The sequence below is a fragment of the Xenopus tropicalis genome, chromosome 1 (genome assembly GCF_000004195.4).
Source record: "Xenopus tropicalis strain Nigerian chromosome 1, UCB_Xtro_10.0, whole genome shotgun sequence".
In the NCBI taxonomy this organism is placed as follows: Eukaryota; Metazoa; Chordata; class Amphibia; order Anura; family Pipidae; genus Xenopus; species Xenopus tropicalis.
In genome coordinates, this window is record NC_030677.2 from 211,261,421 (window position 1) to 211,288,260 (window position 26,840).

The window sequence follows — 26,840 nt, forward strand, 5'->3', positions numbered from 1 at the left end:
TTATTTATTGCGGTAACGCCATTGTGTATCTAAGGAGAGCAGTAAGGCCAGTAGGAAACACTTCCTCAGGGGCAGGGTTATTGGGGTAACGCCATTGTGTATCTAAGGGGAGCAGTAAGGCCAGTAGGAAACACTCCCTCAGGGGCAGAGTTATTGGGGTAACGCCATTGTGTATCTAAGGAGAGCAGTAAGGCCAGTAGGAAACACTCCCTCAGGGGCAGAGTTATTTATTGCGGTAACGCCATTGTGTATCTAAGGAGAGCAGTAAGGCCAGTAGGAAACACTTCCTCAGGGGCAGGGTTATTGGGGTAACGCCATTGTGTATCTAAGGGGAGCAGTAAGGCCAGTAGGAAACACTTCCTCAGGGGCAGAGTTATTGGGGTAACGCCATTGTGTATCTAAGGGGAGCAGTAAGGCCAGTAGGAAACACTCCCTCAGGGGCAGAGTTATTGGGGTAACGCCATTGTGTATCTAAGGGGAGCAGTAAGGCCAGTAGGAAACACTCCCTCAGGGGCAGAGTTATTTATTGCGGTAACGCCATTGTGTATCTGAGGGGAGCAGTAAGGCCAGTAGGAAACACTTCCTCAGGGGCAGAGTTATTGGGGTAACGCCATTGTGTATCTAAGGGGAGCAGTAAGGCCAGTAGGAAACACTCCCTCAGGGGCAGAGTTATTGGGGTAACGCCATTGTGTATCTAAGGAGAGCAGTAAGGCCAGTAGGAAACACTTCCTCAGGGGCAGAGTTATTTATTGCGGTAACGCCATTGTGTATCTAAGGAGAGCAGTAAGGCCAGTAGGAAACACTTCCTCAGGGGCAGGGTTATTGGGGTAACGCCATTGTGTATCTAAGGGGAGCAGTAAGGCCAGTAGGAAACACTTCCTCAGGGGCAGAGTTATTTATTGCGGTAACGCCATTGTGTATCTAAGGGGAGCAGTAAGGCCAGTAGGAAACACTCCCTCAGGGGCAGAGTTATTGGGGTAACGCCATTGTGTATCTAAGGGGAGCAGTAAGGCCAGTAGGAAACACTCCCTCAGGGGCAGAGTTATTTATTGCGGTAACGCCATTGTGTATCTAAGGAGAGCAGTAAGGCCAGTAGGAAACACTTCCTCAGGGGCAGAGTTATTGGGGTAACGCCATTGTGTATCTAATGGGAGCAGTAAGGCCAGTAGGAAACACTCCCTCAGGGGCAGAGTTATTTATTGCGGTAACGCCATTGTGTATCTAAGGAGAGCAGTAAGGCCAGTAGGAAACACTTCCTCAGGGGCAGAGTTATTTATTGCGGTAACGCCATTGTGTATCTAAGGGGAGCAGTAAGGCCAGTAGGAAACACTCCCTCAGGGGCAGGGTTATTGGGGTAACGCCATTGTGTATCTGAGGGGAGCAGTAAGGCCAGTAGGAAACACTCCCTCAGGGGCAGGGTTATTGGGGTAACGCCATTGTGTATCTGAGGGGAGCAGTAAGGCCAGTAGGAAACACTCCCTCAGAAACCACAATTATTAATTAATGACACTGTTTATCTAAGATATCAATGACTTCCTAAAATGTATAACTATAAGGTATAACATCACTGCATGTCTAACCGAGGAGACCAGTGACTCCCTCAGAGGGCCCCTAGCTCTTACAATGAGACTTTGTCAGAGAATCCAGCTTTCGCGCATAAAGACCCGCCCACTCTCTATGACGCACTGGCGTCCTGCGTCAGGTGGGCGGGACCGGAGACCCGGAAGTAAAGTGTTTCTACCTGGCGTCTGTGAGTACTCAAGCTGAGGGCGGAAACCCTCCCCGCCACCGGAGAACCGGAGGAGGCAGAGGCTGCGCAGGGGGCTTCGGACAAGTTCTTACACAGTGTAAGTGGCGGTAATGTGCTCCTGTTATCCGCAGGAAAGCCTTTAGCCTCCCGCACCCCTCCCTGGGGAGCTTGGTATGGCCCGGTGTGAAGGGTAGGGATGGCAGGCTGATGGGTTCCCCCTGGGATTGGCTAACCGGGCTATAGGCTGGGGCCTTACAGCTGGGGCAGCGCCGCCACTCCCTCGTACGGGCCCTCACACGGTATGGGGAGTTGTATCCCGTATGTCTGCCTCCTGGGAGTGGGGCCATCAGGCTGGGGGTTTGATTGTCTGTATTGGCTAACGTGTACCTTCCACTCACATAATAACTGCCCCCATGTGTCTGATAGGGCCCTTAGATTGTAAGCTCACTGGGGCAGGGACTGATGGGAATGTGATAGGGACCTTAGATTGTAAGCTCACTGGGGCAGGGACTGATGGGAATGTGATAGGGACCTTAGATTGTAAGCTCACTGGGGCAGGGACTGATGGGAATGTGATAGGGACCTTAGATTATAAGCTCACTGGGGCAGGGACTGATGGGAATGTGATAGGGACCTTAGATTGTAAGCTCACTGGGGCAGGGACTGATGGGAATGTGATAGGGACCTTAGATTGTAAGCTCACTGGGGCAGGGACTGATGGGAATGGGATAGGGACCTTAGATTGTAAGCTCACTGGGGCAGGGACTGATGGGAATGTGATAGGGACCTTAGATTGTAAGCTCACTGGGGCAGGGACTGATGGGAATGTGATAGGGACCTTAGATTATAAGCTCACTGGGGCAGGGGCTGATGGGAATGGGATAGGGACCTTAGATTGTAAGCTCACTGGGGCAGGGACTGATGGGAATGGGATAGGGACCTTAGATTGTAAGCTCACTGGGGCAGGGACTGATGGGAATGGGATAGGGACCTTAGAGTGTAAGCTCACTGGGGCAGGGACTGATGGGAATGGGATAGGGACCTTAGATTGTAAGCTCACTGGGGCAGGGACTGATGGGAATGGGATAGGGACCTTAGATTGTAAGCTCACTGGGGCAGGGACTGATGGGAATGGGATAGGGACCTTAGATTGTAAGCTCACTGGGGCAGGGACTGATGGGAATGGGATAGGGACCTTAGATTGTAAGCTCACTGGGGCAGGGGCTGATGGGAATGGGATAGGGACCTTAGATTGTAAGCTCACTGGGGCAGGGACTGATGGGAATGGGATAGGGACCTTAGATTGCAAGCTCACTGGGGCAGGGACTGATGGGAATGGGATAGGGACCTTAGATTGTAAGCTCACTGGGGCAGGGGCTGATGGGAATGGGATAGGGACCTTAGATTGTAAGCTCACTGGGGCAGGGGCTGATGGGAATGTGATAGGGACCTTAGATTATAAGCTCACTGGGGCAGGGGCTGATGGGAATGGGATAGGGACCTTAGATTGTAAGCTCACTGGGGCAGGGACTGATGGGAATGGGATAGGGACCTTAGATTGTAAGCTCACTGGGGCAGGGACTGATGAGAATGGGATAGGGACCTTAGATTGTAAGCTCACTGGGGCAGGGGCTGATGGGAATGGGATAGGGACCTTAGATTGTAAGCTCACTGGGGCAGGGACTGATGGGAATGGGATAGGGACCTTAGATTGTAAGCTCACTGGGGCAGGGACTGATGGGAATGGGATAGGGACCTTAGATTGTAAGCTCACTGGGGCAGGGACTGATGGGAATGAGATAGGGACCTTAGAGTGTAAGCTCACTGGGGCAGGGACTGATGGGATAGGGACCTTAGATTGTAAGCTCACTGGGGCAGGGACTGATGGGAATGAGATAGGGACCTTAGAGTGTAAGCTCACTGGGGCAGGGACTGATGGGAATGGGATAGGGACCTTAGATTGTAAGCTCACTGGGGCAGGGACTGATGGGAATGTGATAGGGACCTTAGATTGTAAGCTCACTGGGGCAGGGACTGATGGGAATGGGATAGGGACCTTAGATTGTAAGCTCACTGGGGCAGGGACTGATGGGAATGTGATAGGGACCTTAGATTGTAAGCTCACTGGGGCAGGGACTGATGGGAATGAGATAGGGACCTTAGATTGTAAGCTCACTGGGGCAGGGACTGATGGGAATGTGATAGGGACCTTAGATTGTAAGCTCACTGGGGCAGGGGCTGATGGGAATGGGATAGGGACCTTAGATTGTAAGCTCACTGGGGCAGGGGCTGATGGGAATGGGATAGGGACCTTAGATTGTAAGCTCACTGGGGCAGGGGCTGATGGGAATGGGATAGGGACCTTAGATTGTAAGCTCACTGGGGCAGGGGCTGATGGGAATGGGATAGGGACCTTAGATTGTAAGCTCACTGGGGCAGGGACTGATGGGAATGGGATAGGGACCTTAGATTGTAAGCTCACTGGGGCAGGGGCTGATAGGAATGTGATAGGGACCTTAGATTGTAAGGGTACAGTATGCTGGGGGGTACATGGGCTATAGGGGGGCCTGGGTACAGTATGCTGGGGGTACATGGGCTATAGGGGGGCCTGGGTACAGTATGCTGGGGGTACATGGGCTATAGGGGGGCCTGGGTACAGTATGCTGGGGGTACATGGGCTATAGGGGGGCCTGGGTACAGTATGCTGGGGGTACATGGACTATAGGGGGGCCTGGGTACATGGGCTATAGGGGGGCCTGGGTACAGTATGCTGGGGGTACATGGGCTATAGGGGAGCCTGGGTACAGTATGCTGGGGGTACATGGGCTATAGGGGAGCCTTGGTACAGTATGCTGGGGGTACATGGGCTATAGGGGGGCCTGGGTACAGTATGCTGGGGGTACATGGGCTATAGGGGGGCCTGGGTACAGTATGCTGGGGGTACATGGGCTATAGGGGGGCCTGGGTACAGTATGCTGGGGGTACATGGGCTATAGGGGGGCCTGGGTACAGTATGCTGGGGGTACATGTGCTATAGGGGAGACTGGGTACAGTATGCTGGGGGTACATGGGCTATAGGGGGGGCTGGGTACAGTATGCTGGGGGTACATGTGCTATAGGGGGGCCTGGGTACAGTATGCTGGGGGTACATGGGCTATAGGGGGGCCTGGGTACAGTATGCTGGGGGTACATGGGCTATAGGGGGGGCTGGGTACAGTATGCTTGGGGTACATGTGCTATAGGGGGGCCTGGGTACAGTATGCTGGGGGTACATGGGCTATAGGGGGGCCTGGGTACAGTATGCTGGGGGTACATGGGCTATAGGGGGGGCTGGGTACAGTATGCTGGGGGTACATGTGCTATAGGGGGGCCTGGGTACAGTATGCTGGGGGTACATGGGCTATAGGGGGGCCTGGGTACAGTATGCTGGGGGTACATGTGCTATAGGGGGGCCTGGGTACAGTATGCTGGGGGTACATGGGCTATAGGGGGGCCTGGGTACAGTATGCTGGGGGTACATGGGTTATAGGGGGGGCTGGGTACAGTATGCTTGGGGTACATGTGCTATAGGGGGGCCTGGGTACAGTTTGCTGGGGGTACGCAGGTATTTGGCTATGGGGAAGGAAGGAATGTGGTTGGTTCAACAGGGAGTTCTGGGGGCGGTGCCTCTGCTTTGTATAATTTCAGAGAAAGAGAATGAAATGTCAATAGTGACACCAAGAACTGGGAGGAGGAACTGGGATCTGATTATGCCAATGAGAGGGAAAGGTTATACTGGGAATAATAACTGGGCGGCAGGGGGACCAGTTCCGACAGCTGTCTGTGGTATAACTGCCATGTATGCACTGGGCTGGGCTTAGCTGGAGGCACCTGGCATATGATTGGTTGTCCCACAGCTATGGGCCTGTGCAGTTCTGGGTTGGGTCCAATATACTCACTGATTGGGCTTGTTCCCTTACGGCCATGTCACTCTGGGCAAACAGGGAAAATGGGTTCATGTGATGAGAGTTAGTAGGGAAGGTGTGCGGGGTGCCTGGGAGATCCCTCCATAAAGGGGGTCCGGTAACCAACTGGGGGGGCAGTGAGAGGGAGAAGAGCCCTTAGGGCAGAACTGAGAGGGTGTAGGTCGGGTGGGGTAGTTAGAATGACACAGGATTGCTTGGGTGGGTACAGTGTGAGGGCAAACATGTATCATAGGGTGCAGGTGAGTGGGGGGGCACCCTAACAGAGCATGGCATCCGGCCCCTGGGTTTGTATGTTCCTGAGTGCAGCTCTAAGAATTGAAAAGAAAGGGATATTTACATGGGAAAAATAAATCGGGTCCTCTGATGTCACTCAGAAATCCATTTTCTTTTGTGTTTGTTTTACTTGCCCTTAAGCACTGATGTGCCATATCCATGCAAGGCTCCGGGGCGGCCAATCCACGTGCTGCCCCGCTCACTTCTCACCTGCAATGCTGCAAAGTCACACTGTTCTGTCAGCTCCCAGGAGTGCCTGACAGAGTGACTAATCATTAGCCAAATGCCCAAACGGCCCCCCCACCGGCCCAATAAATAGTCACTGCCTGTCTTACAGCAGCCCCTCTGCCATTTGAGCTGTGCCAGGCAGATCCCCCTGCCCATGCCTGCCGGGCACAGCCCAGTTTGGTGAATAAGCAGTACCAGAGCTGGGTTTGGGTTGGTAGGTGACTGGGTGGCTGCATCACATGTTCTGTACTGGCCCAGTTCTAATATTTCCTGTTTTTCTTCCAGACTCTAGATGGCTTCTAAGAAGTCTGCTTCAGACTTGCACGGTACGTATGCCAGGGCCACTTTGGCTTCTCTCTGTGCCCTAGGAGGGTAGTTGGCCAGTAAACCTGCCCATAGCCTGGGCTACTGCTTTTAGCAATAAACACAATAGCCCAGAGAGTTGTTGTCACTTCCTTTGTTACCCATACCCGCTGGGAAGGGAGATGGTGGGGCATTTAATGTACTTATGTATGGGCACATTGGCATCAGCCTGGCAATCTGATGTGCCCCAATGGTAGCCATTCAGACTGTAATGTTCTTACATAATATATTTGCCCAGGTGTAGGTACCCTCGGCTGTGCCCAATCTGTTCCCCGTGCCCCACTATCAGTCTCAGTCACATTAAAAGGCAAAACTCTTATTGGTTGCTGTATATAAATGCCCTGGGGGGGGCACATTAAAAGGCAAGACTCTTATTGGTTGCTGTATATAAATGCCCTGGGGGGGGGGGGGGGGGCACATTAAAAGGCAAGACTCTTATTGGTTGCTGTATATAAATGCCCTGGGGGGGGGGGGGGCACATTAAAAGGCAAAACTCTTATTGGTTGCTGTATATAAATGCCCGGGGGGGGGGCACATTAAAAGGCAAGATTCTTATTGGTTGCTGTATATAAATGCCCTGGGGGGGCACATTAAAAGGCAAGAATCTTATTGGTTGCTGTATATAAATGCCCTGGGGGGGGCACATTAAAAGGCAAGAATCTTATTGGTTGCTGTATATAAATGCCCTGGGCAGACTTCCTGCCTTTAATCACATGTGGGGGGTAAGAGGCTGTACTGCTTGGCAAAAACATCTCATTACAAAAAAAAAGTAGCCCCCCAGGAATCCAGGGGTTCTGTGCACTGGGGGGATTAGGTTGCAATACTGTACCCTACAAGTTAACTGAGTGTTACTGACACGTACAGACCCCGTGGGGTTAATATACAAAGGCACAGTGTGTGTGACCTGCCGGGGAAGCTCACCCCTCTGCTTGTTCCTGTCTCAGGGCCCTGTAGCTATTTAGAAGACGTCCCATTTAAGATCGGAGACAAGTTTCGGGTGCCGGATAAAGTTGGGCTGCCTATTGGCTTCTGTGTGCCGGACGTTTCCCAGCTTGTGAGGGAAGCTCAGGTAGGTTCCTCTTCCAATTCAATAAAGATTGTATTGTGTGTGTGTCTCCGGGCTGAACCGTCCCAAGCCCCCACAGCAGGGAAAATCAACAACCAGCACATGAGGGTAATTCCAGGTGGGGAGATCCCCAGCATTTATTCAGTGTCGGTTACAGGGTTTCAGGTGCATACACAGGTTATTGTCTTGGATCAAAGCAGGGACTTTTATAGGGGAAGTTTTGCTTTATTGCTTTGGTTTTCAGCCTTATTTTGCACTTTGCCAGGTTTATCTTATTGCACATTGCAGGGAGATATGGGGGGGCGTGCCATTGTGCAGGGAGATATGGGGGGCATGCCATTGTGCAGGGAGATATGGGGGGCGTGCCATTGTGCAGGGAGATATGGGGGGGCGTGCCTTTGTGCAGGGAGATATGGGGGGGCGTGCCTTTGTGCAGGGAGATATGGGGGGGCGTGCCTTTGTGCAGGGAGATATGGGGGGGCGTGCCTTTGTGCAGGGAGATATGGGGGGGCGTGCCTTTGTGCAGGGAGATATGGGGGGGCGTGCCTTTGTGCAGGGAGATATGGGGGGGCGTGCCTTTGTGCAGGGAGATATGGGGGGGCGTGCCTTGGTGCAGGGAGATAAGGGGGGCGTGCCTTTGTGCAGGGAGATATGGGGGGCGTGCCTTTGTGCAGGGAGATATGGGGGGGCGTGCCTTGGTGCAGGGAGATATGGGGGGGCGTGCCTTGGTGCAGGGAGATAAGGGGGCGTGCCTTTGTGCAGGGAGATATGGGGGGCGTGCCTTGGTGCAGGGAGATATGGGGGGGCGTGCCTTTGTGCAGGGAGATATGGGGGGGCGTGCCTTGGTGCAGGGAGATAAGGGGGGCGTGCCTTTGTGCAGGGAGATATGGGGGGGGCGTGCCTTGGTGCAGGGAGATAAGGGGGGCGTGCCTTTGTGCAGGGAGATATGGGGGGGCGTGCCTTGGTGCAGGGAGATATGGGGGGGCGTGCCTTTGTGCAGGGAGATATGGGGGGGCGTGCCTTGGTGCAGGGAGATAAGGGGGGCGTGCCTTTGTGCAGGGAGATATGGGGGGGCGTGCCTTTGTGCAGGGAGATATGGGGGGGCGTGCCTTGGTGCAGGGAGATATGGGGGCGTGCCTTTGTGCAGGGAGATATGGGGGGGCGTGCCTTGGTGCAGGGAGATATGGGGGGGGGCGTGCCTTGGTGCAGGGAGATATGGGGGGGCGTGCCTTTGTGCAGGGAGATGCAGGGAGGGGCATGGGTGTGCCATTGTATTTTACAGATATTTAAACATGATGGGGGCAGAATGATGGCAGTTGGGGTGAGGGCAAATGTTAATTTTCAGAGTTGGATATCAGTGGGACTGCAGTAAAATGGCTGCCATTACCATGTTTGTATATATCTGTAACCCAGTTGCAATGTGACCAATTGCAGGACAATCTGTCTAAACAGACCCCCAACCTGTCCCACACTTTCCCAGAGTTCCATGATATGCAGGGTAGCAGTATGAATGCAGTGCCCATTTTGTGTGTAACACACAGCAGCATTATTGGGCAATAGATGTTGGGGGTGGGATGGACAGCTTATTCCTGCGGTTGGTGCGGGGCCCAATAGGTCTCATTGGCGTAATGCCGGCCCTAACGGTATGGTTGGAACTGGCCAAGTTGCTGGGCCACATACCCACTCCTTTTGTGATGAGAATGCAAGGTTTTCCTGCTCATTAATCTCTTTCCCTTTACCTCGGCAGTATGATTTCTTACTGGAGAAGAAGACCATTCAGTGGGCAGAAGAAATTAAAGAGATCAAAGCTGCCCAAAAGGAAGCCGAGCTAAAGGCCAGGGCAGCTCTTTCCCAGGAAAGTGTGGAAGCAGCCGGCGGCAATGCAAAGAACAAAAGTGCCCCCTCCGCAATCAACCCTTTCCTTGCTGCCCTGCAGCACAATAACATCCTCACCCCGACTCCAGCCAGCGACAGCGCCACCAAGCATAAAGCCCTGAGCCCCCCTCATATCAAAGCAGACTTCAACCCTGCTGACTTCGAATGCGAAGAGGACCCGTTTGATAAATTAGAGTTAAAAACCATTGACGACAAAGAGGAGTTAAAGAGCATCCTTAATATTCACATCCGGCCGATGCCGGCGGGCGATTCCTCTAAGGAGGGCAAGGAGCCGACCTTTAACTCCTCAGGCACAGAGGAGGAGGTCTCGGCTCCCCTCAAAGCAGAAGACTTGGACCTTAAGCTCCTTCCCAAGCCCAATGGCTTCATCACTCTGCCGCATTTAGAAAACTGTGAAATTATCCCCCCGTCTTCCAAAGTGTCCCTTGCGCCCATCAGCACAGTCAGCAATATCAAGTCCCTCTCCTTCCCCAAACTGGACTCGGACGAAGGGGAGCAGAACGTAGGGAAATTCACTAGCACTTTTCATAGCACTACCTGTCTACCCAACGGCGCCTTCCTCGATTCTCTGTCGGCTTCTTCTCCCCATAAACCCAGCGAAATGAATGGACACCATATGCCAGGCCACTCTTCCTTACACGCCGACAGTTTGGCACAGCCTGCCATGTCTTCTCCCTCAGCCACACACACACTGCCAGCGGGCACGGAAGAAAAACCAAGGACGTCTCCAAATAATGACGCCAAGGTAAGTGGCACCTGTCCCCAAAATAATGTACCCCCCGACCTAACGGAGCCTACACTCAGTAGTAGATGGCACCGCTCCTGGTGGGACACTGGCAGAACATAATAATAATAATCTGTGCCCCAGCATGGCTGCCTGCTGGAAGTGGTGCGAGAGAAGTCCACACATGGGGGGGTTATTCTTTAGAAAATTCTATTGTTTATTCCATCAGGTGTAGGCTGTGGTGGGGAACACAATATTTTTGGGCTAGGTGCATATAATTGAAAGGACAAGGAAAGCCGTAGTCACTGGGGGACAATGCCAATTTGTTAGGAATCCCCCACTTGCCCCACATGTGCTAGGCCTGGGGGGAAACAAACAAGCCAAGGCACACATACATGCTAGGCTCCATCAGCCAATGAATGGGCAGAGTTCTGCCTTTTGCTCCCACACTACTTCCTGTTACAGTTAGAGCTGCATCACTTCCTGTCAGCTGATCTCTGAGGGAGCACACAGCCCATCACTAAATGGCGGCTCAAGGGAAAGGATGTAAAAGGGCAATATTTACTGATATATATATTCCAGTTTGGGGAGATTCTTTAATGGGCCACTTAGTTAAGTGTTAATTGTGGCCCCTCTGCCCATGCACGATACACTGGCCTACACGGGGCATAGGCAGATAAAATACTCAAACCTGCCCAGTCCATATCCTTATTAAATATATTGGGTGAGTCTGTGATTGGCCAGTTACAGTGTAGTGTATTTGGATTAGAGGTGAGTGATAAGGAAGCTGGGAGGGTTTGAGCATTTGATGCCATCGATGCCTTTGCAGCACTAAATCTGCTCCATTTAAGAGTTGGAAGGGTTAAGAATTAACAAAAGTAACTATAATAGAGAAAATGATTAGCATTAAAGGGCTATTCCTATAAAGGGTAACTAAACCCCCTGTGGCTTTTTAGCCACTATTTGTATTCAGTTAAACATTACTGATGAGATTATTTGTGGCCAGAAAGTTCTCGAGAGCTGATAATAAAATGATTAAAGCCGCAGACATTTATATGTATTAATATGTATTTCCATAGCGACCGGGCTACTCTGGAAGGTGACAGGGACAGCTGAGAACCCATTACTGATCCGTCCCACCGCTCCCCCCCCCTGTAGCCTAGGGACAAGCACTTGTTGGCATTGAGAAGGAGGTAGATGGGTGTTGCCTCTTAGTTATTTCAGTTCAGGAGCTCTTCAGTTTGGAGTTTCAGCAGTTATTTGGTTGCTAGGGTCCACGTTACCTTAGAAACCAGGGATTGGTTTGGATGAGAGACAGGTATATGAAAACGAGAGGGACTGAATAGAAAAGAAAGTTACAAAAAGTCAGAATAACAGTATAACTGCAGCTTCACAGAGCAATAGTTTTTTTGGCTACAGGGTCAGTGACCCCCATTTATAAATTGTCAGAAGGCAAATAATTAACAGTATAATACATAAATAAACAAGACCAATTGAAAAGTTGCTTAGAATTGAACTTAAAGGTGAACCCACCCTTTTAATATTCAGCAGTAATAGAAGCGGCGACAGATGGACACGGGCATTTTGTCCGGCTCTGTTACCCACTGTGCCAGTTCCCATGGTGATGATCCCAACGCCTTTGCCAGTTAATGAATGTGCCCAGTATGCATTGCCAACGCCATTCTGTCTCTCTCATTGCCAACGCCATTCTGTCTCTCTCATTGCCAACGCCATTCTGTCTCTCTCATTGCCAACGCCATTCTGTCTCTCTCATTGCCAACGCCATTCTGTCTCTCTCATTGCCAACGCCATTCTGTCTCTCTCATTGCCAACGCCATTCTGTCTCTCTCATTGCCAACGCCATTCTGTCTCTCTCATTGCCAACGCCATTCTGTCTCTCTCATTGCCAACGCCATTCTGTCTCTCTCATTGCCAACGCCATTCTGTCTCTCTCATTGCCAACGCCATTCTGTCTCTCTCATTGCCAGACGACAGCTCCGCACGTGGCTGTATTGAGAGTGGCCAACAGCAAGCGCACGGGGGTGCCGGGCTACCAGGAGCTGCTGGCGGCGCTTTCCGGCAGTGAGCGGCAGTGCGTGGAGACCATTGTGGGCATGGGGTACTCCTACGAGCGCGTCATGAGAGCCATGCAGAAGCAGGGGCAGAACGTGGAGCAGGTAAAGTCGGGGCTTCTGCCCGTTGCTCGCTGTTACACCAGTCCGGCACTTACTGTTTGTTTAGGGAAGGATATTTTGCCCACAGAACATTCCTTCCTGATAGATTTTATTGGTAAATACAGCTGGAAGCTGCCCTATTGTCCCCAGGCTTATTTATTATTGGGTAAATCTGTCAACAGCAACAAATATGTAGTTAGTTGCACCGGAGGGTAAGAACACTGTCATGGGATCAGCTTTAGTGGGGCTTTTGGATCATGGGTCTGTGTACCAGTTGGTTTTATTAGCAATGCAGCTGGTTTGTGCCTGCTGGGATATCATACAGGGGCTTCTCTGCCTTATCCAAGGGCATTAATGTGCCACTGGCCTCGCTCACACGGGGCATTAATGTGCCACTGGCCTCGCTCACACGGGGCATCAATGTGCCACTGGCCTCGCTCACACGGGGCATCAATGTGCCACTGGCCTCGCTCACACGGGGCATCAATGTGCCACTGGCCTCGCTCACACGGGGCATCAATGTGCCACTGGCCTCGCTCACACGGGGCATCAATGTGCCACTGGCCTCGCTCACACGGGGCATCAATGTGCCACTGGCCTCGCTCACACGGGGCATCAATGTGCCACTGGCCTCGCTCACACGGGGCATCAATGTGCCACTGGCCTCGCTCACACGGGGCATCAATGTGCCACTGGCCTCGCTCACACGGGGCATTAATGTGCCACTGGCTGATTACCGGACACTAGCCCCACACTGGTCCAGGCTATATATGTGCCACCCCATGGTATCCATAGTACCAGACCCAGCAGTATTCTCTGCCTGTACAGGTGCTGGAGTATCTGTTCATCCAGGCACAGCTGTGTGAGAAGGGTTTCGATCCGACCCTGGTGGAGGAAGCTATGGAGATGTACCAGTGTTCAGAGGAGAAGGTGAGTACTCTGGGCCAAGACTAGAGGCCATTGTGCCGTGGGAATTGGCCGAATAGTCGTTCTGTCGCAGCTGGTCCTCCAGCAGCTATTGAATTCTAACCCCCATGTGCCTGTGCTAACTCCCAGCAGGAAAATCATTGTATTAAAATGCAAAGTCGTCACCTATGTATAGACACCTTATAATATATAGTGAATAAAGTGCCCCCTATTGTAACATATAGGGATATTATAAGCCCCCGAGGAGTTCCTTATAATATATAGTGAATAAAGTGCCCCCTATTGTAACATATAGGGATATTATAAGCCCCCGAGGGGTTCCTTATAATATATAGTGAATAAAGTGCCCCCTATTGTAACATATAGGGATATTATAAGTCCCCGAGGGGTTCCTTATAATATATAGTGAGTAAAGTGCCCCCTATTGTAACATATAGTGATATTATAAGCCCCCGAGGGGTTCCTTATAATATATAGTGAATAAAGTGCCCCCTATTGTAACGAATCCCCATTGGCGCCGGCTGTCCTGCCCTACGAATCCCCATTGGCGCCGGCTGTCCTGCCCTACGAATCCCCATTGGCGCCGGCTGTCCTGCCCTACGAATCCCCATTGGCGCCGGCTGTCCTGCCCTACGAATCCCCATTGGCGCCGGCTGTCCTGCCCTACGAATCCCCATTGGCGCCGGCTGTCCTGCCCTACGAATCCCCATTGGCGCCGGCTGTCCTGCCCTTCGAATCCCCATTGGCGCCGGCTGTCCTGCCCTACGAATCCCCATTGGCGCCGGCTGTCCTGCCCTACGAATCCCCATTGGCGCCGGTTGTCCTGCCCTACGAATCCCCATTGGCGCCGGTTGTCCTGCCCTACGAATCCCCATTGGCGCCGGTTGTCCTGCCCTACGAATCCCCATTGGCGCCGGTTGTCCTGCCCTACGAATCCCCATTGGCGCCGGTTGTCCTGCCCTACGAATCCCCATTGGCGCCGGTTGTCCTGCCCTACGAATCCCCATTGGCGCCGGTTGTCCTGCCTGACCCTTATCATTCTCTTCTCTTCCAGACAGCGGAATTTCTCCAGTTAATGAGCAAGTTTAAGGAAATGGGGTTCGAACAGAAGGACATTAAAGAGGTTCTCTTGTTGCATAACAACGACCAGAACAAAGCCTTGGAGGAGTTAATGGCGCGGGCCGGGGCCAGCTGAACCCCTCTGGCAGAACGTTCCGCGTATGGATACTACGAATGCTATTTGGATGTCTACTTGGAAACCAGCTCTTTGTGAGCAAATCCACAAGCCCAGCCCATTGAGGAACGTGTGTATGATACATAGCCCCTCCCGCCGGAAAATCCATGGAAGAAGTGCCCTTTTGTTTCCGAAACCTTCAGGCTGGGCAGGGAGAGCGGGTTCCATAACAGAACTTCATATGCACGACCCAAGGGGCGGCATTTCCTGTTTTTGCTTTGCAGTGGATTATGGGAAACCACAAGCTGGAAGCCTTATACATAGGGGCCTATTGAGTGAAGCTGCTTTCTGTGCTTGTACCGGAACCTCGACCGTTCTGACCAGACGGCCTTTAGTGCAATGGATTCTTATTTTAGGTATTAGTGCTACACTGGTTAATAAAGTACTCGGGCAGCATAGCGTCAGACTAACTCCTGGCTCCTCCCTCTCGTTTATTTGGTTCCCGATACCCTGACAGCAGGGGGCACTGGGAAAGCTGGGGGTCTTTTTGGAGTCTTTAAATATTTGCTAAGTTATTTGTTAAAGAGCTTTATCTGTTCTCTACATTATACCGACGCCCCTTTATTTAAGGAGATATACAAATAAATATGGATTGGCCTTTCGGCTGAAACTGTCCGGCCAATGGCGTTTCTCCAAGCACTTTCATATTGCCACGGTGTGTTATTACTTCACCCTGTTTCTCTGAGGGGGTTTCTATCCAGTGTTCCATGGAATCATTGTTCCCAGAGAGTGTAACCTGTTGTACATTGGTGCAAAACCCCACCTGTAAATCCCTTTGCTAAATACTTTGATTTGCCTACAAAGGGGACTAATAAACCGCTCAAACTTCCATTCTCTTTTTTTTCTAATACTGTTGGAAATTGTCACTGATTCATTGGTATAGAGACCAGCTACATATAAACAGACACCAGTGCAATTAGCATCAGCATATAATATCCAGCCCTGTAGCCTGACCTTCTGTGACAGACCAGTCTCTTTTCTGCTTGATAACTTGTGACGACCCCTAAGCTCAGCTTCTCAGAGCCCACTGAGCATGTGCAGTGTCACAGACTCTTTAAAGAGATACTGATACCAGAAATGAGACATTTTTATATCTGTCATAATGTCTTTGCACACTATTTATAATTTTGCCATAAAAGTATTCGTTAGATTAGTTTACATCCAAGATGAGTAGCTCCTGTGATGACTGTATGGGCCTATATCATTACTACCAGAGCGATGCTGAAACTTTAGGTTAGTGCCGTCAGTTTAGTATATAAACTATGGCCTTTCTAGCCAGTCATTTTTAGGGTTTAGTTCTCCTTTAATAATAAGGGACCCCTGCCCCCCCCAGCTTCTTGCCTGTTCTGCTAACCATGACCCCCATCCACCAGGTTTCCCTCAGTAATCAGCCATGGCTAGGGCAGGAGCGTCAGCAACTGCTGCTTTAAAGCGACAGATACAAGCACTACCAGGAGGCTTGAATTATTTCTTACAATGGAAACCGTTCCTCAAATAGGAGCCCCGGCTTGAGAGTGAGATATGTTGAGTATAGTGACTCCTGAAGGCCAGTTAGGGTTGGATTTGGGGGGCTAACACTCATGTGGGAAGTATGAGAGAATGGCTGCACTGTTCTCATGTATCTGTAACCTTGCTATAAGCTTAGGGCCTGGAATATACACTGGACCCTAAGGGTGAAGACACACTGAGCTACTAGTAGCAGCTGCTAAAACAGACAATGCTGATCATTTACTGATAATTGTCTCTGCGTGTGGTTTAGCAGAGGCAATTCTCAGTATTGTCTATGGCAGGGGATTTTCTGGTGTTTAGTAGCTGCTACTAAGTAGCTCCGTGTGTCTCTTACCCTAGCCTTATAATGAACATCTCCAAAAACCACTATCCAGAATTTTCCTCTGCCCATCTCCATCTAATTGCCCCCTGGCAGACAGAACAGCTGCAGCAGTAGGGGACACCTCCCAAGCACTGACAGCATATTGCTTTTATTTGTAAGAAATCAACACATTGCCATCTGGAAATTGTAACTGTTTATCAAACGGTGATATAATCAAGGAAAACCAATAAATAAGAGTATAAATAAAAGTCCAAATGCCGACAGGTTGTCCATGTCTTACACCGCTATTGCTTTCCTGCTGTAACCCCTGAGGAATTAGTGTATAAAGGCTTAATGCCCATTGCATATAGTCAGGGGCTCCCTCCTCTCAATGATACAAGGGGCGTGGCCTTTCTGCTCATTTATAGTGAATTGTTCTGTCAAACATCAGTTGTGATTTCAGCAGATGCCTTAAAGACACCTATTACCCAGAAAGCATTTTACCCAACAAACCTAGGGGCAAATACTATAATAAATACTATAGTAAAGAATTGATAGATAGCATAAACATCAGGGATTTCCTGAGCTCCCAGCACCCCCAGCCTATTTCTCTTTCTCATATTGGGGTTCCAGGCTTGAGACTCTTTCATTTGAAATGTGCGTTGAACCTGAGATATATCCCTAGTAATGTGCAGTGCCCAGAGAAGCTGGCATAGATGATATCAGGCCATAAGCAAACATTGGGAAAAGACACACGGGGCAATTATTCATCACGACTTTTAAGTATGTCTGTCGCAGCAACTAATCACAGCAACTTTTCTGCAATAGGGTAGAATAGAAAACGATGCGACCAATTGCTCGCGAGTTTTCGCTACGCAGATTAGTCGCGGCAAATAATCGTCCCGTGTGTCTTGGCCCTTAGAGAAATGGCAACTGTTTTGCAATTACCATCATGGCAGGGGTACATGGGGAGATTAGTAGCGCGGCGACAAATCTCCCTGCAATGCCATCCCACCGGCTAGAAAGTAAATATCTGGTGGGATGGCATACACGTCGGCACTATGTCCCGCAGTCGGCCGAAGTTTCCTCTGAAGACAACTGCAGGACATCACAGCGATGTGTATGATATCCCACCGGCGATGTACATTCTAGCCAGTGGGATGGCATTGCGGGGAGATTTGTTGCGGCGCGACTAATCTTCCCATGTACCCCTGCCCTCAGATTGAAGACACACGGAGCTACTAGTAGCAGCTACTTCTTACTGCTATAAAAACGGACAATGCTGATAATTTACTGATAATTGCCTGTACATTTGTTTTAGCAGAGGCAATTCTCAGTATTGTCTATGGCAGGGGATTTTCTGGTGTTTAGTAGCCATGACAAGTAGCTGCTATTAAGTAGCTTGTGTGTTCCTGCTGAAATGTGTTTAGTACAAGGGAATATTAACTTACAGAGCTAGGAGAGGCCATGTCCTATTTGCAGCCCAGTGAAAGCTGCACAGCTATGTTTTATATCCCTGACCAATCAAACCTATTTATAACCCGCGTTAGAAGATTTGCCCCTCAGTTTGGCTTCGAGGAAGGTGATAAAACCATAAAACCATTTTCAGGAAGAAGAGGTTGATGCTGGCTGCAGTGCTAAGAAGCCAAGGCTTTGTCTCTGGGTGCCGGTGCTGGTGAATAAGCCAGGAATAAGTGCAGCTGGGCCTGCATGCTCTGGATACATTTACACTTCAGCGTTAGAATCTCATCCAGTTTGCTTGCGTATTCTGTAAAATCCTATAAAAACAGAAGCGATTGGTCAGGGTTCAATCATCTAAACTGACTTGCAACGCACTCCCACATTGTATTATTAGATAAACTACTACATTTACCATGTCAGCTGCTTTGTCGCCAAAGAGACAGCCATTCAAGCTGAATAGGGCACGTGCCCACACAGCACAAAAGCAAAAAGCTTAAAGGAACAGTAACACCAAAAAATGAAAGTGTATTGAAGTAAGTAAACTATAAATGTGCTGCTGCCCTGCACAGGTAAAAGTTCAGAATGACTACAGTCTATATAAATACCCCGCTGTGTAGCCCCGGGGGCAGCCATTCCTGCACTGGTACAGCTGGGGTGTTTGCTACAGAAACCCTACTATAGTTTATATAAATACCCCGCTGTGTAGCCCCGGGGGCAGTCATTCCTGCACTGGTACAGCTGGGGTGTTTGCTACAGAAACCCTACTATAGTTTATATAAATACCCCGCTGTGTAGCCCCGGGGGCAGCCATTCCTGCACTGGTACAGCTGGGGTGTTTGCTACAGAAACCCTACTATAGTTTATATAAATACCCCGCTGTGTAGCCCCGGGGGCAGCCGTTCCTGCACTGGTACAGCTGGGGTGTTTGCTACAGAAACCCTACTATAGTTTATATAAATACCCCACTGTGTAGCCCCGGGGGCAGCCATTCCTGCACTGGTACAGCTGGGGTGTTTGCTACAGAAACCCTACTATAGTTTATATAAATACCCCGCTGTGTAGCCCCGGGGGCAGCCATTCCTGCACTGGTACAGCTGGGGTGTTTGCTACAGAAACCCTACTATAGTTTATATAAATACCCCGCTGTGTAGCCCCGGGGGCAGCCATTCCTGCACTGGTACAGCTGGGGTGTTTGCTACAGAAACCCTACTATAGTTTATATAAATACCCCGCTGTGTAGCCCCGGGGGCAGCCATTCCTGCACTGGTACAGCTGGGGTGTTTGCTACAGAAACCCTACTATAGTTTATATAAATACCCCGCTGTGTAGCCCCGGGGGCAGCCATTCCTGCACTGGTACAGCTGGGGTGTTTGCTACAGAAACCCTACTATAGTTTATATAAATACCCCGCTGTGTAGCCCCGGGGGCAGCCATTCCTGCACTGGTACAGCTGGGGTGTTTGCTAAAGAAACCCTACTATAGTTTATATACCGTATTTTTCGGACCATAAGACACACTTTTTTTCCCCCAGAAGTGGGGGGAAAAAGTCCCTGCGTCTTATGGTCCGAATATAGCCTACAGATATACTTTAAAAAAATGTTTTTACTTGCCCGTGTGGTCTCCGTGCAGGGCCCTCCTCTATTTACCGGCGCTTAGCTCTGGCGCTGTGCCAGAGCTAAGCGCCGGTAAATAGAGGAGGGCCCTGCACGGAGACCACACGGGCAAGTAAAGGAGATTTTGTGTTACTCACCGTTAAATCCTTTTCTCTCAGGAGGTCTGTGGGACACAGGGACGTTGGGGTATAGCATCCACCAGCAGGAGCAGGACACTAGAAGAGGAAGAAGAGGAAGCCGGCCCCTCCTCCCTGCTGCTATACCCCCTTGCACTTCCTGTTCACGCCAGGTTTTGTTAACAAGATAACTAGGAAACCGTGAATTATTTACAATAGGCAGTAAGAAACTTGGGTGACCGCTTCCAGGGGGGGGGAAGCCCTGTGTCCCACAGACCTCCTGAGAGAAAAGGATTTAACGGTGAGTAACACAAAATCTCCTTTTCTCTAACAGGTGTCTGTGGGACACAGGGACGTTGGGGACATACCAAAGCTGTCCCACTGAACCAAGGGTGGGTGGAAGCGGATGACTGCTAGCTTAAGAGACTGCAACCTGAAGTACCTTCCTTCCAAAGTGAGCGTCAGATGCTGCAAACACCTCAAAACGGTAGAATTTTGTGAAGGAATGTAGAGATGACCATGTTGCGGCTCTGCAGACCTGTTCTGCAGAGGCCTTGTTCCTGAAGGCCCAGGAGGTACTTATGCCCATGGTGGAGTGAGCTCGAATGCGTAGAGGTGGAGATTTTCCTCTTGTGATGTAGGCCCTGCGAATAGCTTCTTTAATCCATCGAGACACAGTGGTCTTGGATGCTGGGGATCCCTTCTGAGGACCAGAGTGCAAAACGAATAAGGAGTTGGTAGTACGAATGTCCTTGGTACGGTGCAAATAAAACTTGAGAGCTCTAACTGGATCGAGAGAATGCAGGGCCACTTCCTTTGGAGTCTTTGGATTAGGGCAAAAGGAGGGAATGGTAATGTCTTGATTGATGTGAAAAGCCGAAATCACCTTGGGAGTAAAGGACGGGATGGTTCTTAGTACCGTGCGATCCTCGTGGAAGATAAGGTAAGGTGATTGGCATGATAGGGAGCTGAGTTCGGACACTCTGCGTGCTGAGGCGATGGCTAGGAGGAAGGCGGTCTTCCATGATACCCATGCTAAGGGAATGGTAGCTAGAGGTTCGAAGGGAGCTGCCTGTAGAGCGGTTAGGACTAGGTTGAGGTCCCAGGGAGGTATGGGATCTCGAAAGGGAGGATGTAGATGGGATACCCCCTGTAGAAATGTCCGTACGTCTGGCAGCAAGGCAATACGTTGTTGAAAAAGCACAGAGAGGGCAGAAATTTGAGACTTTAAGGAGCCCAATGATAGACCCTTGTCGAGACCTGACTGTAAAAAGGAAAGCAGCCGCGGAATCGAGAAATCTTGAAAAGGCTGCCCTTGAGATTGACACCATTCCTGGTAGATTCTCCAGACTCGGTGATAGGCCTTGGCTGACACCGGTCTCCTAGCCGCCATCATGGTCTGGATGACCTCTGTGGAAAATCCCCTGCGACTCGGAACTAGCGATTCAAGAGCCAGGCCGTTAAATTCAGGAATGCTGGATTCGGATGTCGGATCGGACCCTGCGTGAGCAGGTCGGGAAGCGAGGGGAGACGAAAGGGCTGTTCTCTGCTGAGGGACATCAGGTCGGTGAACCATGTCCTTTTGGGCCAGTATGGTGCTATCAGAATTACTTGGCAGTCCTCCCTCCTGATCTTTCGGAGTACTCTTGGGATGAGTGGAAGTGGAGGGAAGACGTAGGCTAGAGAGAAGTTCCAGTCTGCGGTCAGAGCATCTGCCGCGATTGCCATGGGATCTCGGCATCTGGCCATGAAGAGGGGTACTTGGCGATTCGTTCGAGAGGCCATAAGGTCCACTTCCGGGAGACCCCACCTGTCTGTGATATCCTGAAACACCTTGGGATTTAGGGCCCATTCCCCTGGATCGAGCCTTTGTCTGCTGAGGAAGTCGGCTTGCCAGTTTTCGAGGCCGGGTATGTATACTGCTGAAAGCTTTACGTCCTGTGACTCTGCCCAGGATAGGATCATGCTGACCTCCTTCAATGCTTGCCGGCTCCTTGTGCCCCCTTGGTGGTTGAGGTAGGCAACGGTGGCGGCGTTGTCGGACTGGATCTTGACAGCTCGGCCCCGGAGAAGTGCTTGCCAATGTAGTAAGGCTAGGCGCACCGCTCTGATCTCCAAAATATTTATGGGAAGCTGGGACTCTAACGTCGACCATGTTCCTTGAGTTGTTTGTTGGTGTAGAACTGCGCCCCACCCTTTGAGGCTGGCGTCCGTCGTCAGAAGAAGCCAGTGCGGCTCTATGAGTGAGCGACCCCTGGAAAGGTGATTGTTGTCTAACCACCATGACATTGCGGTTCTGGTCTTGGGAAAGATGCGTATCCATTGTGAGAGACTTGTCCGCTTCCACTGGTCCAGAATGTTCCACTGTACAGCACGCAGGTGGAACTGAGCGAATGGTACGGCCTCTATGGTCGAGACCATTAACCCTAGGACTTGCATTGCGAGTCGGATGGGAGGAGAATTGGTGCGGAGGAGAAGCCGTATCTTGTAATCTGGTGATCTTCTCCTGAGGTAGAAAAATCTTTTGCAGACTTGTGTCGAAGATCATGCCCAGGAATGGCATGCGTTGAGCGGGAATCAACCGTGACTTGGTAGTGTTGATTTTCCACCCCAGCTTGGTCAGGGTTTCTAATACTCGAGAGAGCTGTGCTGTCGCCGCTGGTAGGGTGGGGGCCTTGAGGAGAAGGTCGTCCAGGTAAGGGGTGATAGATACCCCCTGTGACCTTAGTGCTGCCGCCATGATCTTGGTAAAGATTCTGGGTGCTGACGTCAGGCCGAAGGGAAGGGAGGTGAATTGGAAGTGCCGGTTCTTGAAGGCAAATCGTAAGAACTTCCAGTGTGGAGGGAAAATGGGGACATGGAGGTATGCGTCCTTTATGTCTAGTGTTACCAAAAACTCGTTTGGTGCCATGCCTGCAATGACGGACCGTAGAGATTCCATCTTGAATCGGGAAGATCGCAGGAATGTGTTGAGGTGTTTTAGGTCCAAAACAGGTCTGAACGAACCGTCCTTCTTGGGAACAATGAAGAGGTTGGAATAGAAACCTCGGAATCTGTTTGCGGGGGGGCACTGGAGCAATCACTTTTTCCTCCAGAAGATCCTGGATAATGGACAGAAGAGCCTCTTGCTTGACTGGGTCTGCCGGTAGACGGGACATGAAGAATCGGTTTGGGGGTGCTGAGGCAAATTCTAGGCGATAGCCTGAAGCAATGAGCTCGTGAACCCATGGGTCGGTGGTGAGACGTAGCCAGGCATTCCGGAAAAGTTGCAGCCGAGATGCCGGTGGATAGTCACTGCGAGGAAGACTTGTCTGCTGGCTTGGACTGTTGACGCTTGTTCTGCCAGGAATACTTTGGTCGGTTCTGGAACCGGGGTCTGTTAGAGGAGCCCTGTGAGGCAAACTCTCTTGAGGATGAAGTCTTGGAAGATTTGGGACGAAAGGAACGTCCCCATCGAAATGGAGTGCGAGTCTTGGATTGTGGTAAAAGAGTGCTCTTTCCCCCTGTGGCTTGACTGATAATTTTATCCAGTTCCGGCCCAAACAGGAGTTTACCCTTGAAGGGTAAAACAGTGAGAGACTTCTTAGATGAGAGGTCTGCCGACCACATCTTGAGCCATAGAGATCTACGTGCAGCCACTGACAATGCTGATGTGCGACTGATAGCTTGGGTCGTGTCTAGGGAGGCCTCGCACAGGTAATCACTGGCCGATTTGATCTGCGCGGCCATAGATGCTAGTTCATGTCGAGGAGTACCGGAATCTATAGCTTCTAGGAGCTTGTCTGTCCATGTCTGGGTAGCCCGGGAAACCCAGGCCGCAGCTAGAACTGGCCTCAGACTCTCGCCGGCCGAAGTAAATATGGATCTGAGAAACCCCTCTAACTTCTTATCCATGGGATCTTTGAATGAGGAGGAATCTGGAACCGGAAGAGCCGTGTTCTTGGAAAGTCTGGACACAGGTGCGTCCACAGAGGGGGGAGTGGCAAGTCTCTCCTGCAACTCCTGAGGAAATGGGTAGGATCTCTGGAATCGGCGGTTGGCCTGGAAACGCCGTTCTGGGTGATCCCACTCCGACTGGATGATACTGTCCAATTGTTGGTGTGAAGGAAACACGACGGATGATTTCTTTTGTCGTTTGAATAGTGTTTGAGATGGTTCCTGGCAGGAATCCGAACTCTTAAGGTCTAAACAGATGACTGCGGCGATTAGGGAATCTATGGCTTCCGCTGAATGATGCGGAGTCTCCTCCGTGTCGCCTGCCTCCTCCGATGAGATTTCACCCTCGCTGAGTGAGTACTGTTCCCAATCCGCTGTAGGATTTGGCGATTCTGGATCGGAATAATCGTCCAGTTGTTGAGGATTTGGGCGCTTGAGATGTGCTGTCCGCGCATTGGTGCCCTCCTGGTCTAGCTTATCTAGAAGCTTGCCCAAACACTCCGCCAGTCTTGGAATTCCAGTGGAGAGCTGAAGTGCCCACTGGGGAGGTTCCGACGTGGACGTGGAGGCTGGAATAGTAGGCTCTGGTGTGGCAGGGATGTTGGCCGGAAGGCTAGGGCTCACCAATGGAGCTGAGGCTAGTACTTCCTGGACCTGAGAAGGGACCTCTGCAGGAGGTTTAGCACACGAGGAGCACAAGGGCTCCTTCCTACCCGAGGGCAGGCGTTTACAGCATTTGGCGCATGCTAGGTATTTTACCTTGGTTGAGGAAGAAGTCCCCCTGGAAAAGGGGCCCTCCGAGTTTCCCTCTGCCATACTAGAATTCTCACTGTGTGGCTTAACCAAGTTTGTGGCACAGAGAATAACCAACAATATACATGGTAAGCTATGCGCAGCCTTTAGCACTGGTCAGGGCAGCAGAATTGCTGTACCAGCAGTAAGAGAAAAATGTTTTTTTTTTTTTTTTTTGATAAAACCTTCCTTAAGGCAGGAACTGCTGTGCCTAGGCCTGGGGAGTAAAAATTCTACCTCAGGGCGCCCACCTGTACAATTCCCTCTCTAGGAAAATGGTACCTAGAATAACTCCTTCCCCTTCCCGGCTTCCTCCTTCCCCCTTACTGCAAGCTCTGTTAGGGAGCAGAGTAGCGCTTCCTTCCTCAGGACTTTTCCCTTCAGGATAGCGAGCGTTGTGAGGTAGCTGTCTGCGTCTCCAGAGAGTAAGGGCCAATGGCGCGAAAAAACAAACAGACCGGGAGAGGAGGCGAAGTCTCGCGAGAGAAGACGCGCTCTTGCAAAAACAAAATGGCGTGGAATGCACGGTGGAACGCAATGCGAACGCGAGAAAACGCGAAGCTGTAGAAACAAAATGGCGTGGAACGCACGGTGGAACGCGAGAAAACGCAGAGCTGCAGTATGAAGGAAGGAGTCGGGGAAGAAAGGAGCAGCAATACATGCAGGCAACAGCCAAAGACCCTGACAAGTACCTGGTGAGGCATCTGTGCAGCTTCTACATCCCCCTTTTAGGGGAGCAGGAATTCTGCTATGGCTTGCTTCAGAGAAGTCTTACTGGCCCCATTGCCTCTTGTCCCACGTAGGGGGAAGCCCTGCAAGGATACCTCCTGAAGGAGGTCCAAAGGTCAGCCCCTGGTGTCAGGCTTAGCCTGACCGCAGAATGTCTAATTCTCTGAAAATAGTCGAGAGAGAAAAAGAAGGTCCTGTCTCCTTAGGGAAAAAACTGGCGTGAACAGGAAGTGCAAGGGGGTATAGCAGCAGGGAGGAGGGGCCGGCTTCCTCTTCTAGTGTCCTGCTCCTGCTGGTGGATGCTATACCCCAACGTCCCTGTGTCCCACAGACACCTGTTAGAGAAAAAAACCTTTTCTTAAAGTACCGGTATATCTGTAGGCTATATGCTGGTACAGATGGGGGCAATATGTTGGGTGCTGCTGGTACAGGTGGGGGGCAATATGTTGGGTGCTGCTGGTACAGGTTGGGTTTTAATGCACATAAAATATTTTAGGACACTATTTGTTTCAGAATCTTTTTTTCTTCATTTCCCTTCTCTAAAAACTGGTGCGTCTTATGGTCCGAAAAATACGGTAAATACCCCGCTGTGTAGCCCCGGGGGCAGCCATTCCTGCACTGGTACAGCTGGGGTGTTTGCTACAGAAACCCTACTATAGTTTATATAAATACCCCGCTGTGTAGCCCCGGGGGCAGCCATTCCTGCACTGGTACAGCTGGGGTGTTTGCTACAGAAACCCTACTATAGTTTATATAAATACCCCACTGTGTAGCCCCGGGGGCAGCCATTCCTGCACCGGTACAGCTGGGGTGTTTGCTACAGAAACCCTACTATAGTTTATATAAATACCCCACTGTGTAGCCCTGGGGGCAGCCATTTCTACACTGGCAGAACTGGGGTGTTCTGAGGGGGGCCTCCCGTTGGATAGCACTGTTATAGAGGAACATGAAGGATAAGGCTGAAGGTGCTAAGGAGAATACAGAGAGACTGGCACTTACAGATAAATTGATATGGCTCAGTAGCACCTCCTCCCTGGAGCACAAATCCGCTATTTCATTCAGTTGCTCGCGGTGCGCTTGGATAACCAGCTGCCTGATGGAGAAGAGACATTTCTTTGTAAATTCAACTGCTATACACTTTATAGGGACAGGAGTAAACATGGATATACATTCTCTGAGCACTTTTATCATTTACATTCATTTTCTATATGTGCCTTTTTGTTTCTGAGATATTCGCCGATTTAGTCAGCAGGCTGGTGTAGTGGGCCCAATAGCTAGGCAGTAGTTCATATAAATTAGTAAAAATTAATGTGCAAATAAAGTCAGTCTGTTGGGGGTCAATGGCGTTTGCCTTAACTTTAAACCTACCCACCTACCTGCCCCTGTCACGTTGCTCTGCCATGTCAGCGCGTTATATGTAGCTTCAATAAGTTAATGGCAAAAAAAAAAAAAAAAAAAAACTGTACTGGGCAAGTCATAAAAGATTCCCCTCAATTTAACTTACATTTAAATAAGTTATGTAACTTATATAACTAATATGCAATATGGCCAGGGCCCCACATCAAAATTTCACTAGGCCTGGGACAACTGACCCCCCACCCCCATTGTGGCCCTGTCTTTATGAACAGGGAGTCTACCTGTCCCCACCCAATTACCCATCATTCTTCAGTTTATATTCAGGTTTACATTGTACATCTGAATCATTGAAGGAGAAACATGTTTTGATATGAAAAATTCATTATAAGCTAGATGTTTACTAAAGCAAAATCCCCGAGATGCCGTA

The 26,840-nt window shown here is 50.6% G+C and overlaps 2 protein-coding genes across 4 annotated transcripts in view; one reads left to right on the top strand and one right to left on the bottom strand.

The window, feature by feature from the left end:
* Window positions 1-1,731: 1,731 nt before the first annotated feature.
* ubap1 (ubiquitin associated protein 1) lies at window positions 1,732-15,429 on the top strand. Its single transcript, NM_001005807.1, is given in 7 exon segments — window positions 1,732-1,847; window positions 6,502-6,542; window positions 7,524-7,648; window positions 9,393-10,286; window positions 12,254-12,442; window positions 13,268-13,369; window positions 14,421-15,429. Coding segments are annotated over 6 exon segments (1,485 nt in total). The 5' UTR covers window positions 1,732-1,847; window positions 6,502-6,508; the 3' UTR covers window positions 14,562-15,429.
* A 1,134-nt stretch (window positions 15,430-16,563) lies between these two features.
* The window catches only part of kif24 (kinesin family member 24), a 29,272-nt gene continuing 18,995 nt past the window's right edge, over window positions 16,564-26,840 (bottom strand). For all 3 annotated transcript variants that reach the window (XM_031894948.1, XM_031894949.1, XM_031894950.1), the window contains 2 exons: window positions 26,057-26,150; window positions 16,564-18,188 (listed from right to left, as the gene is read on the bottom strand). In XM_031894948.1, the coding sequence (XP_031750808.1) occupies window positions 18,048-18,188; window positions 26,057-26,150 (235 nt within the window). In that variant the 3' untranslated portion in view covers window positions 16,564-18,047. The remainder of the gene's footprint in view (window positions 18,189-26,056; window positions 26,151-26,840) is intronic.